Source organism: Carassius auratus, chromosome 43 (genome assembly GCF_003368295.1).
Source record: "Carassius auratus strain Wakin chromosome 43, ASM336829v1, whole genome shotgun sequence".
NCBI lineage: Eukaryota > Metazoa > Chordata > Actinopteri > Cypriniformes > Cyprinidae > Carassius > Carassius auratus.
The window spans coordinates 18,030,714-18,044,606 of record NC_039285.1 but is presented as its reverse complement, the minus strand read 5'-3'; the positions used below and the strand labels follow the sequence as shown (position 1 = coordinate 18,044,606).

The window sequence follows — 13,893 nt, the reverse complement described above, 5'->3', positions numbered from 1 at the left end:
TATAAAAAAAACTTCATCTCTGTGAAAAAAAAAAAAAAAAATTGGCCGGGTACTGTTGCTCATTGTAAGCTTATGTTGAATGATTCTGTTTTTCATAACATTAGTCAGGCCCCACCCACTATGGGATTAGTCCCCTCCCCCTCACCAGCGGGCCTGGTATCCACGGACGTATCTCTGGATGGTTGTGGCAGCATGTTTCATGCGCAGGTACTTCTTGCGCGCCAGCCAGCAGCGTATGGTCTTCTGGATGCGGATGCAGGCAGCCCGCAGCTTATCTGCTCGCAGTTTCTCCAGATACGCAACCTGCCCTGCACGGAAAAAGATCTTGGTCTTGCCAAACTGGTACTTATCTGGGTCCTATTAGGAAGATAAAAAAGTGGATAGAAAATAAATTCATCATTATTTATCAGTTAAACTTTCTACAGAAATATGAGTAGTGCCAAATTCCGGCATTCTGCTGTTTGCTATGATTCTGAGTAGTTTTCGTTTTAATAACCTATTATATTATGGCCTTTGCACCAAGTCTATACAGAGTATCCGTAGTTGTAAAAGATGACTGAATTGGCTTCTTATACCTGCACCAGTTTCTCCAGAACATTCTTACAGGTCATCTTCCTGTCTGTCAAAACATCTTTTTGTTTCATCAGGACACGATACCTGCTAAAGAACTCCTGATATGTCCATCTGACAAGCAAAAGCAGTCACAAAAACACAAACATACAGTCAGGTAGTGTTTGACAAAAGGGAGCTCAGTATGGTAATGTATAGACCCTCAGAGTACCTAGATGGGAAACCAGCTGCAGAGATGCGGATCGTTTCCAAAACTCCACATGCACGCAGTTGCTGAACTGCCCTCTTGGGGTCAAACCTGGAAATTACACAAATCAGATATCAACCTAGCATCACCGCGTTTCTTTAGTTCACCTTAAATTCAGCTAAATTTACTGTTATAAAACAGAGTCAACAAAGACATCTGAAAGTATAACAGCAGAGCCAACTGAAAGTATGAAATTGTTAGCTACATTCTGACACAATATATTTACCAAGGTTACTCTCATTAATTAAAAAAATAAAATAAAAAATAACTTGAAACAAAATAACCAAAATATTAATACTAACCTAAGTACTAAAATAATTATTGTGCAAAATGAACAATTCTACTGCTGGTGGTGCAGGTGTCTCAGAAATTCTCACATCAGGTTTAATTACTTACTTTACAGCTTTATATGTAAAACAATTTTCCTTTAAAATGCCAGATGGAGTTAGAAATCTATTTCGATTTAGTACTGCAAAGTATGAATAAAATAGTATCTGTAATGAACGTTACTTTATTCAACTGTGAGAATTAATCAAGTTTTTCATGTGCTTTATTTGAAGTACTGCTTATGCTGGTGCATGCTTAAAATTGTCTATTAAAGTACCAATATTTTGGGGTCTGCTAGAAGACCTTTACATGAAAAAAAAAACAAAAAAAAACACCACTATATTTTTTTCATAATTTACATAGCTGCAGCACCTCATTTTGCACCCTACCTGAAACACTCTGTTTACCTATTTCTTTAAAGCCCGCCTTTCTGAAATGCCCAGTTTGCTGTGATTGGTCAGCTGGCCCAGTCTGTTAACTGCATCTGTGACTGCTTCGGTATTGACAGTTCATCAGGGTTTTCTTTTTTTTTCAATTTCTCCATGACTTTGCGAAATCACTTACCCAACTATTCTTTGAGGGCGGGCTTAAGCAGCAAGTAGGCAAACATTATGCAAATGCATAACATGATGATGTAGTTAAGTGAAACTGCTGTTGATCACCAGTAGGCTAGCAGTGCTACATTTCAATATCTGATCACAGATAACACATATTGCTATTAAAAATAAGATTTTGTCATTCTAATTGTCATTCTATCACGCTGTTAAAAAACTCTAGTCATGTGAGCTCCACTGACTTCCCCGTTACTCTCTGCCTTGATTTGCTTATTTGAATAAACTTCAATCTGCCATGTTGATGAAATAAGTCATAATGTGTCACCAATGGTCACTGTCGCTGGAATATCATATCGCCGTCTCTCACTAAAAAAATGAATGACTTCCAGTCTTTGGCTCAAACTGCAAATCCCTGTTGTTTTGAATACTTCTTTAGTCAACATTTTAGAAAATTGACAATTAAAAAAGATCACAGAATCTTGTCTCATGATCAAACAAAACAGTTGAATTAAAAGCAGATGAAGAACTGACGTGAAGGCATATTTATGATCGTTGGGTTTGATGCAGCGAACGTAATGTGGTGTAGTTGCATTCAGTGTCTCCATCAGCAGCTGCAGAGAGTTGCGGAACTACAGAAAGAGAAAAACATTCAGTTAAAATACACTCTTTTTAATCTCATTGATTGTCAGTGCTTATCAATTTACTTAAAATGGTTATATGGCATTGCTAAAAAGAACATTATTTTGTGTATTTGGTGTAATGCAATGTGTTTATTCGGCTTAAGGTTCAAAACATTATTTTCCACATACTGCACATTATTGTTGCTCCTCTACTCCCTGCCTTTCTGAAACACATAGATTTTTACAAAGCTCATCGTTCTGAAAAGCGAGGTGTGCTCTGATTGGCCAGCTATCCAGTGCGTTCCAAGGCGAAATGTTATGCCCCTTGCCATACTGTGATGCCGTGTCCCAGAGCGACCAGACAAAAACTTTAAACCCATTATAAATGAGGCATTTGTTGCATCCAGTGGGGACATAATTACAGATTTTTATGCATTGAGTTGCATATCGCGCCACATAAAACATAAAACCATGTCTACATTTGTGATCTGAGAAGAACAAACATCAAGCGCTCCTCTACATTGTTCTAAAAATCGCATTTGGATAGTCAGTAGCAAATTCTTTAAATATGAAAACATACTTAAAGAGTGTAAGTTAGAAGCGCCAAAATGTCCATGTGAAGTTGTAATTGCCCCACTTTATAGAAACAGCCTTTGTGCCACAGACGGCATTGTAGGCTACTCTCCCACGAAACCTCCATAAAAGGCACTGCAAACACTCAAATATTTGGGTTTTGGTGTTGTAAATACAACTTAATCACTGATTTCTAGTCGTGTCCTCTTTTGGAAGACCAAACAAAGTAGTTTTGCATTCACAACGAAACGTCTCCATGAAGCTGCGGTGGCCGCAACAAAGCTATAGCGAGAATAGAAGTTACACCTTCTTTCTCTCTGTAAACGTGAGCAGTGTTATGCAAATGGTACCACACAATGACATAGGCATGTGGGGGCGTGTTTAAACAAGGTGTTTTGGGAGTGCGTGGACGAGTCTTAACTTTTATAAAGAATATCTCTTTGGGTCTTTGCAACTTTAGCGATCTTATCTATGCACGAACAGCTTGTACAGTAACACTCCAAAGAGAAAGGAAAACTTGAAATTGCATCATATGACCCCTTTAACTTTAAAGATACAATTCATAAATATAATCAATAAAAGTAAAAATGAGATAAGACGAGGTTAGTCTTTCACCTGCAGTCCAACTGTCTTCTTGTGTTCCTTGCTGGCTTGGCCGGCTTTGTTCTTGTCTGGTTTGACGCTGAGGCGAGTGCGTCCTCCAGTAGCAGGAGCAGCACCGGTCGGACTAGTAGCTTTCTCCTCATCCTGGAACAGCTCCACCAGCAGGTCAAACTGGGAATTACAACAAAGGCAGACTTAACATACAAGCCATAGCATGAACAAATATTAGGCTAAATCATGTGCACGAGTTACTAATTCGTGCCCTTAATGTACTAAAACGTGCACACGATTACTTATGTGTTCCCTCGATTTACTATTTCGTTCACTCGATTTATAAAGTGTGCGCACGATTTAGCAAATCGAGGTAACGCAATAGTAAATCGAGGGAACGCAATAGTAATCGTGTACACATTTTAGTACATTGAGGGAACGAATTAGTAAACCGTGTGCGCAATTAATTAATTTTTTCGTGCATGTAATGTGCCGGGCTCCGTAGTGTTCAGATGATTAACCAGAAGCACATTTTGACTTCGAAATAAAGCAAGGATCTTACTAAAAACTTTCATTAGTTATTCAAAAACATAATTAAACTCAATGTTATTTTACTGAAGCTACAATTAAATCCAATCGTCACTAGTGACAGTTGAGTTCTTAACCCTGTTCTATAAACCATTTAGTTAATAACAGGGATGACAATCACATTTGACTAAAGCTACAAGCCCAAGAAGTAATGGTTTACAGTGATAACGAAGGATCAGAATTACCCATTTTATTAAAGAGAATTTATTCCTGAAAAGTAGTTACAATCGAATTCTCAACCGAATTGTGTTAAACGGTTAGCATCCATGCCTTCGTACAGGCATGAGACACTGGATTGTTCATCACTCCCAAAACTTAGCAATTTGGTGTGGCCTGAACTAAATGTTTACACTCAAAGTAGCACTTTTAATGCAGAGAAACAACATAGTAAATAACAGTAAGCTAATTTATTCATTATTAACAATTACGGACATCAAGGCAAGAAAAGATTCATAAAGTGGAATAGTAACGAATAGAAAAGGCCATGCTGTTTAAATTGATCACTAAGAGTTTGAGTACCGAGGAATGCTAGTGCTGGTATAAAGCAGCATGCAAGCCTATAGATAAGTGTCCTTATGGGACCAACAATTTAAACACCAGGCCCCAACACACAGCAAACAAACTCCATCACTATGTTAAGCCTGCACTTTTAAGTCTTTGTATAGCATAGTAAATATAGATGTCCTCGGCTGTCGCACTGTTGAAGGAACAATTCACCCAAAAATAATTATTAATGTCTAAACATTTAAACTCCAAACAGATGTGTTGAGGTGGTTGAGTTTGTTTGGATGGTGTTTGAAGGCTCTAGAGCTGAAGCGGGATTTATTTTCTTATAGAATCAATGCAGTGCTGAGACCGGGGCCTGCACAGCAGAAAGCAATAGACTGAACATGCTGGCACACAGACACACACACACACACACCTCATACGCACATACACCCAACATGCATCCAATCTTGATTTTTGTATGGCAGGACAACAGGGATATTAGAGAAAGAGAGAGAGCTAAAGATACTTAAGTGCTAAATTTTACCTTCTTCAGGGGTACAGGTGGTCATGTTCACAAACAACACATATAAAACATGGCACAATGATGAGAAAATAGAAACAGAATTAACAAATACAGAAAATGCAGATACATCAGACAGATGTACAATATATAATGTACTACTGTAGATGAACGGCACAGCAGCTCAGACACCAGCTCTGAAACATATTGCTATGTTGGCCGTTATTGGATAAACTAGATTTAACTTGTTTTCTAAATTCCTAACCTGGGATTTAACTGTCTAAACAGGATTCCTCTCAGACTATGTCCACATTAATCCAAATATATTTAAAAATGGCATATTTGTTTTAAACCGCTCACAAAACATCCTAACAGCTCACTGAAATGATACTGCCTGGGAGACTTTATAACTCTGCAGATCTTATACATGCACAAAGAGATATATTACACACTAAAAGTAAAAAAGTAAAATATTAAAAAAGCATCATATGGCCTTTTTTAAGTTAACAGCAGGCACAATTCCAGCAAGTGTTTTTAAATGTATCTGAATTGATGTGGACAAAGCCTTAGAGTGAAGCTTGAAAAGTTCTAGAATTATTCATAGTAATTATATCGAAACAAATGCAGAATATTTTTCTAAATGTCCCCTGTCATGATCCATGTAAGAAAAATGTCATTCTATTAGGTTTGGACTCACTTGAGAAATCAGAACTTTTCCAGATTTTGTCAGGGTATGTCAAATTTCGTCTTGATGAATAAATTAACTGAAATGATAAAGATACAATGAATGATGAAAAAAACACTGAAAAGCTTCAGAAAAAAAAAAAGATTTTTTAGCTGGTGTCTGGCTTTTATTTCTAATTCATAAGAACATATAAATGTGCAGTTGATATATGGTAAGCAAACACACATGATGATATGAACAGATGATCAATGATGCAAAATGAATATGGTAAAACCAGCTGACCTGTGGAACAAGTGAAGTGAAGGATTTGGATTAACCACTAACAGACTGATCTGGATAAGGCCTTTTACTGGTATTAATTGTTAATGTCTTTTTAAATCATTCTTGACTCAGTTTGAGGCATTATTATTATTCTCAGGCAGTGTGGATTAGTACAGCATGTGTTTGCTCTTACCACACACATTTACAGCCTCACGCTGAGGAGACAAAACATTAGAGAGCATTCAGAAACCCCTAAATACAGAAGAAATTGATTTTACAAAGAACCAAAATGCACATAAAGGGCCCTATTTTAACGATCTGAAACGCAAGTGTCAAAGCGCGAAGCGCAAGTAAGTTTGTGGGCGGGTCTCGGCGCTGTTGCTATTTTCCCGGCGGGATAAATGGCTCTTGCGCCCGGCGCAAATCTAAAATGGGTTGGTCTGAAGTAGCTTCATTATTCATAGGTGTGGTTTGGGCGTAACGTGAAATAAACCAATCAGAGCGTCATCCAACATTCCCTTTAAAAGCAGGTGCGCAAGTTCCATTATGGATTGCTATTATTATGGCGTATTTACCAGGCGCACGCCAGGAGCGGTTCACAGCCGAGGAGACTGATGTTCTTGTAAGAGCAGTGAAAGACAGAGAAGTTGTGCTGTATGGGGATGGGAGAAACCCACCCAAAATAGCGTCGGTTAAACAGGCGTGGGAGGAAATAGCCACAATTGTTTCATCGATTTTTTTCCTGGTTCTTGACGGACAAACCAATTTGTCAGATGTCCTTATATACATATATGTCTTGCCACTATTGGGCAAACAGGTCTGATCCTTAATTACTACAATTAGCCTGAATAATTTGTAAGCTAGATTTATACCTATTTTTTCACATCTTCGTGGCACACCACAATGATTTCCGTCATCTCATGTGTTAATATTTTTTTTTAGTGTACCAGTTTATGATTTGCAAAAATAACTGTTGCATCTGTGTAGATTACATGAGCAAAGTGTATGCGTGTTGTGCACGCTATACATTATGGTCAAGCATGCGCCCTTAAAATAGCATAATGAACAACGCGCAACGCGCCACTGACTTTAGACTAGGTTTTTTCTGGTCAGTGGCGCAATTGTTTAATGGAACAGGAAAATAGCACCAGGGATTGTTTGCGCCGGAACACGCCTCCTTTTTGGCGCTGAACCGCCCAGGGAGCGCAAGTTCATTCACTAGTTTAGCGACGTGCTTCTGTGGAGGGAAAAGCGCGCTTTGCGCGGGTGCAAAATAGGAATGACACATGCGTCGGTGTACAAAGTCAATTGCGCTGGGTGCAAGATAGGGCCCAAAGTTCACTTACATTTTCTGAATCATTTTGTAAGTATTCCAGTAAATATTAAATTATCCATCCTGATCATTTCAGTTAATTCATTTTCAAGTCTTTGTATTTATTTATGAGCTATTTTTTATTATTAATAGAAGTCTCTGTGTTCCTGTAGCTCAATTGGTAGAGCATTGTTATATCAAGCGCAAGGTTGTGGGTTCGATTCCCCGGGAACACATGATAGGTAAAGATTGATAGCCTTGAATGCACTGTAAGTCGCTTTGGATAAAAGCATCTGCTAAATGCATGCATTTATTTTAATTTTACTTTATTTTATTTTTTAAAGTCATTTTTCAAAGACTTTTGTTTTCTGAGCTAAGCATTAAAAACTAATTTGACCGTGGAAACCCCTGCATTTTTTTTTTCAGTCTGCCAGCCTTACCTTGCCTATGTCTCGATTACCACATATGTTTGAAAACCTTCCTGAAAAATCCACAGAACACACCCATAACCCTGAAGGCACGGCTGACGGAATAAGAATCCACTTCATAACACGAGCAGGTATGCAGTTGTGTTCTGTCTGAACCTGCCTCATTTAAGAGCAGTCAGAGCACAGAGCCATGCTAATGCTCTGTGTTAGAGCTTCAGAACAGCTCTGATCTGTAGATACCTCAACTCAGGATTGTAATGAACTAAGACAAGGATGTGTACGAATCCAAACAACTAGAATATGAACATATACTCCATGAGCTGTGTACATATGTTGTGACTGTGGCAATGGACTGCACTAATGCTCCTTGACAAGCAGATGGCACCATTCCATTGACCTTCTCAGCCTTTAAACCTCATTCAAAAGGACAAAAATCTTGGAAGAAAACACCCTGGCTACAGCTAACACTGTAGGTTGGCCTTGTTTCACTATACAGGCCGATGTCTGGATTATAAACGGTTACATTACAAAGACCCTTCCCGTGCATTTTCCACCTTATCATTGCATCCATCATAAGCTTATAGATTAAGTTCATATACTATATTTGTAAAAAAAAAAACAAAAAAAAAAAAACACCTGCAGTAGCTACACATTGTGACAAACATACAGAAGGAACAGGATACCAGTCAACTAAATTGCACTGCATTGGTCACTTCCAGTGCACACAGCATCAAGTATAATGGGAATTGTCTTGTTTTGTTTTGTGTCAGTTTAGCCGGACTTATTCAAGGTGTTGAGGGCATTATCTTTCTGTGAAAACTAACCAATGGCAAGATCAGACTGACAGATATTCACTCACCTTACTGGCCTTCAGGACATGTATCTGCTCCGCATTTACTGTGTCTTTATTCTTCTCCAGAAAACCATCACACTGATACTCCACCTGACAGACACAGACAGACACTTCAGGTTATCCTATAAGAAAGAAAGTCCATGAACAAGCATCTGAATAGTAACCCCCCCCCCCCCAGGTTAGCATTGAAATTTCATGGAAAGCAAAAAATATAAAAATAAAAATAATTGAATTTTGAAATCTTCATATTGTTACATTTTAGTAAAACTTTACAATAATTACAATAAGGTTTTATACATATTGTTATTTTAGTATTTATGAGATACCATTTAGTTAGTCAACGCAATAGCTGACATGAAATAAAAAAATTCGGACAGCAGTTTACGCCATTTTTTAACCTAGGCTAATGTTATCTTCTACATATATTAATACAATTTTACATTTCAAGAATAAACATGAATTAAACATTAACATTATTAAATAACCACAATATTATTATTTCTAATGGAATATTTTTTGTGTATTTATAAATGATTAATTTGTGCACATCATTATATATATTTTAAACATACATTGTATGAAAAAAGATAATCTCAATTAAAATTTCATGCCGACTTACTGTAAATTCTGCAAAAAAATGTTAATTGGAAATTCATGATATTGTATCTTTTTAACTAATCTTAACCAATTGAATTTTATTGCAAAGTGTTACCAAGAATATATTCATTCATTCATTCATCTTACTTTTGTAAACGGTCTCATTTTTCTTTCAGAAGAAACATCTGAGATCACTTATTATTTTTAAATAAATCATAACTAAGAGCTCCATCAACCTCCCTGTTTTCCACTGGACATAAATGGCATGTTATATTATGTAACCTAATAAATGTATATGATTTAGAGTTGCATTATGGTGATTAGAGAATGAAGTGGTCCCTGATTTAACCCCTAGAATGTTTGAGTAAGCACCTGCTAAGGCTCAAACCCTGACTCGGCTTTGTGTTTTTTACTGAATGTCTATCACACACTCTAAATGTGTCTTATTACCCCGCCCCCTTCTCCATAAGTGCTTCCTCACAGATATTGAACACGGTTTCTAAAAACAGATCTGTAGCCGTCATGAGTTCATGTGAGGACATATGCAGCAACTCATACAAATAGCACACACAGGAGACTCGACTCAAGAGTCTTGAGCTAGCATATTGCTAAGCTAACAAAATGAAACTCTGGTAGGGTTTTTTTAGAAATATTTCATATATATATTAATAATATTTATTGTTTAGAACATACTTTATGATAGAAGTATCCAAACCAGTTAAAAAACAGATTCAAGTGTGGCCGGAAGAATCGTCAGAGGCTCTTCAGACTGGTTTGACACAACTGACTGGAATATGTTCAAGCAGGCTGCCACATACAATGAAACAACCAAACAGCACCATGCACAGAAGACTCCACCTCCTCCCGGTGACCAGGTGATGACGCCCGACCCCAGACAGCGTGAGGAGATCCTTCAGCAGGATCAATGCACGCAAAGCTCCGGGTCCTGACAACATCCCTGTGTGTGTACTGAAAGACTGTGCAGCAGAACTCACTGATGTCTTCACAGACATTTTCAACATCTCACTTAGTCAGGCTCTTGTTCCAACATGTTTCAAAACTACCACCATCATTCCAGTCCCTAAGAAGCCATCTCCATCCTGCTTCAATGACTACCGTCCTGTAGCAATCACTCCCATCCTCATGAAGTGCTTTGAACGGCTAGTCATGCACCACATCAAGTCTGCCCTCACCCCCTCCCTGGACCCCTTCTAGTTTGCATATCGGTCCAACCGCTCGACTGATGATGCCATCACAACTGCCGTCAACTCAGCACTCACACATCTGGACAAAAAGGACTCATACGTCAGAATGCTGTTCATAGATTTCAGTTCAGCGTTCAACATAATCAACCCTCAACAGCTCATTCACAAACTGGTTCATCTGGGTCTCAACACTTCGCTGTGCAACTGGCTGTTGGACTTTCTGACTGGAAGACCTCAGGCAGTACGGGTCGGCAGCAACACATCCAGCACCATCACACTGAACACTGGGGCCCCCCAAGGATGTGTGCTTAGCCCCGTCCTCTTCACTCTGCTGACCCATGACTGCTCACCGTCACACAACTCCAACCTCTTTATTAAGTTTGCGGATGACACGACTGTGGTGGGTCTCATTAGCAACAAAGATGAGACAAACTACAGGAGCGAGGTGAACTGCCTGGCCGGGTGGAGCAGTGACAACAATCTCTCTTTGAACATTGAGAAGACGAAGGAGATTGTTGTTGATTTCAGGAGAGCACACACTCAACATGTTCCTCTGACCATCAATGGTGCGACTGTGGAGAGAGTGAGCAGCACCAAGTTCCTGGCTGTGCACATCACAGAGGACCTCTCCTGGACAGACAACAATGCAGCACACCTTCTACAGAGGCACCATCGAGATTATCCTGTCGAGCTGCATCACTGTGTGGTATGGTGCAAAGCATAGTCAGAGCAGCTGAGAAGATCATTGGTGTCTCTCTCCCCTCCCTTCAGGACATTTACGGAACCCGTCTCACCCGTAAAGCCCTCTGCATCGCAGGTGATCCCACTCACCCGTCACAGAGTTTCTTCAGTCTGCTGCCATCAGGGAGTGCAGAGTCTCCAGGCCAGGACCAGTAGACTGAAGGACAGCTTCATCCACCATGCTGTCAGTAAGCTGAACTTGCTCCCGAACTTGCCCCCCCTTCCCTCTTCTGTCCCTGGCACCACTGAACTATGAAGCCCTCCCCCGGATCCCCAGATGCTTGGTAACATAAATTGCTAATCAGCCAATCACATGGCAGGAACTTATTGCATTTAGATGTGGTGAAGAAGTTTGCTGAAGTTCAAACTGAGCATCAGAATGGGGAAGAAAGGGGATTTAAGTGACTTTGAATGTGGAATGGTTGTTGGTTCCAGACGGGCTGTTAAGAGTATTTCAAAAACTACTGATCTACCAGGATTTTCACACACAAACATCTCTAGGGTTTACAGAAGTCTGAAAAAGAGAAAATATCCAGTGAGCAGAAGCTGTGTGGAAGAAAATGCCTTGTTGATGTCAGAGGTCAGAGGAGAATGGATAGACTGGTTAGAGATGATAAAAAGCCAACAGTAACTCAAATAAATACTCTTTACAGCTAAGGTATGCAGAATATGCATCTCTGAACAGACAACGTCAAACCCTGAAGCAGATGGGCTACAGCAGCAGAAGACCACACCGGGTGCCACTCTTGTCAGCTAAGAACCGGTCCGGTTGCCTGGTCTGATGAGTCTCGATTTCTGCTACGACATTCAGATGGTAGAGTCAGAATTTGGCGTAAAGAACATGAAAGCATGGCTCCATCCTGCCTTGTCTCTGTGGTTCAGGCTGGTGGTGGTGGTTTAATGTTGTGGGGATATTTTCTTTACCAATTGAGCATTGCTTAAACACAGCCAACCTGAGTACTGTTGCTGACCATGTCCATCACTTTATGACTACAGTGAACCCATCTTCTGATAGCTACTTCCAGCAGGATAATGCACCATGTCACAAAGCTCAACTCATCTCAGACTGGTTTCTAGAACATGACAATGAGTTCACTTTACTCCATAGTCACCAGATCTCAATCCAATAGAGCACCTTTGGGATGTGGTGGAACGAGAGATTCACATCATGAATGTGCAGCCAACAAATCTGCAGCAGCTGCATGATGCTATCATGACAATATGGACCAAAATCACTGAGGAATGTTTGAAAAACCTTGTTGAATCTATGTCACAAAGAATTAAGGCAGTTCTGAAGGCAAAAAAGGTTCCAACCTGGTACTAGCAAGGCATACCTAATAAAGTGGCCAGTGAGTGTATATGAAGTGGATAACATTTAGATTCAAATAGTAATTAATCTCCAGGTAAACATTATACATTGCCTACATAGAAGCATTTGTCTGCCTGCCTGTTACTGTACATGAATCTTGACAACACAGTAAATTGCTCCATAATCATATAATACTTTATAAAAGTCTATATTACAAAAAAGAATATTGTGTTTATAAATAGGTTTAAAGTGCACTGTCAATGTTTCCTGCTGAGTTCAGTGTGTGTCACACAGCAAAATAGACTCAACACCAAAAAATGACTTTCAGCGTCACATCTAGGACGCTTCTGGGACACAGTGACACATGGCTTATGCAAGCAGTGTGAATTCTGTCAATCTGTTAATATGATGAAATAATTATGCACTGTTTAGATGAGGCAGCTCATTAGGTTTTAGAGAACGGATATACAATTTGTCTTTGTTTAGACATTGGTATATGAAATGACCCACACTGTGAATATCAAATGACCCACACAGAATATCAAAAATACTGAACCAGCCTGAGTGTGAGGTGTGTGTGTTTGTACCTTATCTGCAAAGTGCTGAATTATGAAGGCTTTATTGGACATCCGTGGCTTTTCAAAAAGTGCACACGTCTTCAAATGAGTGTTATACAGTTTCTGAGCCCAGGAATCATCAGAACCCTTCGGCATCTGAGAGAAAGAGAGAGACAGAGAGGTTGGACATTATTAAGAACAAAGTAGTCTCAAACAGGATTATGATTACAATTACACAACACAGTATTTGTTTGTATTAATGCATGTCTTAATTAATGCATGCAATTAATTTTTTCTGTTTAACTCATACAAATATTTAACACAATTAACACAGGCGTGGAGCTAGGGTTGGCCATCCCACTCACAACAGCTTCTTCTGACTTTTTTTTTTTTTTTTTTCTTGACAAGAATGGCATTTATTTAGATGCAGAATGTCTTTACGGCCACATCAAAGGGAGACTTTTTAGAGGCACACTGACGACTTTATTTAGCATTGTCTTCTCTTCCGGATCTGTTGTGAGCACGTTCACAACACTGCAGTGATGCTGCTGATGTGTTATCTTTGTTATTAGGCACACCAGAAAACACGTCAGCAGCTTCACTGCAGTGTTGTGAACGTGCTCACAACAGACCTGAAGATGAACAGAGGTCTTATTGGTTTGGAACGACATGAAGGCGAGTCTTTAATTACATAATTTCCATTTTTGGATGAACTAACCCTTTAAGCACCAAATCAGCATATTAGAATGATTTCTGAAGGATTGTGTGCCACTTAAGACTACTTACATTAAAATTACATTTGAAAATACATTTAAATAGAAAACATATATTTTAAATTGTAATAGTATTTCACAAAATGACTG

General features: G+C 39.1%; 1 protein-coding gene across 5 annotated transcripts in view; it reads right to left on the bottom strand.

The window, feature by feature from the left end:
• The window catches only part of LOC113061820 (unconventional myosin-Va-like), an 85,032-nt gene that overhangs the window by 37,714 nt on the left and 33,425 nt on the right, over positions 1-13,893 (bottom strand). For 3 of the 5 annotated variants that reach the window (XM_026231272.1, XM_026231268.1, XM_026231271.1), the window contains exons 13-19: positions 13,061-13,186; positions 8,628-8,711; positions 3,507-3,665; positions 2,230-2,327; positions 782-868; positions 576-684; positions 146-357 (exon numbers count right to left, since the gene is read on the bottom strand). In XM_026231272.1, coding sequence (XP_026087057.1) covers positions 146-357; positions 576-684; positions 782-868; positions 2,230-2,327; positions 3,507-3,665; positions 8,628-8,711; positions 13,061-13,186 — 875 coding nt within the window. Of the gene's footprint in view, positions 1-145; positions 358-575; positions 685-781; positions 869-2,229; positions 2,328-3,506; positions 3,666-8,165; positions 8,169-8,627; positions 8,712-13,060; positions 13,187-13,893 lie in introns of all 5 variants that reach the window. The other 2 variants (XM_026231269.1, XM_026231270.1) reach the window with 1 other exon arrangement.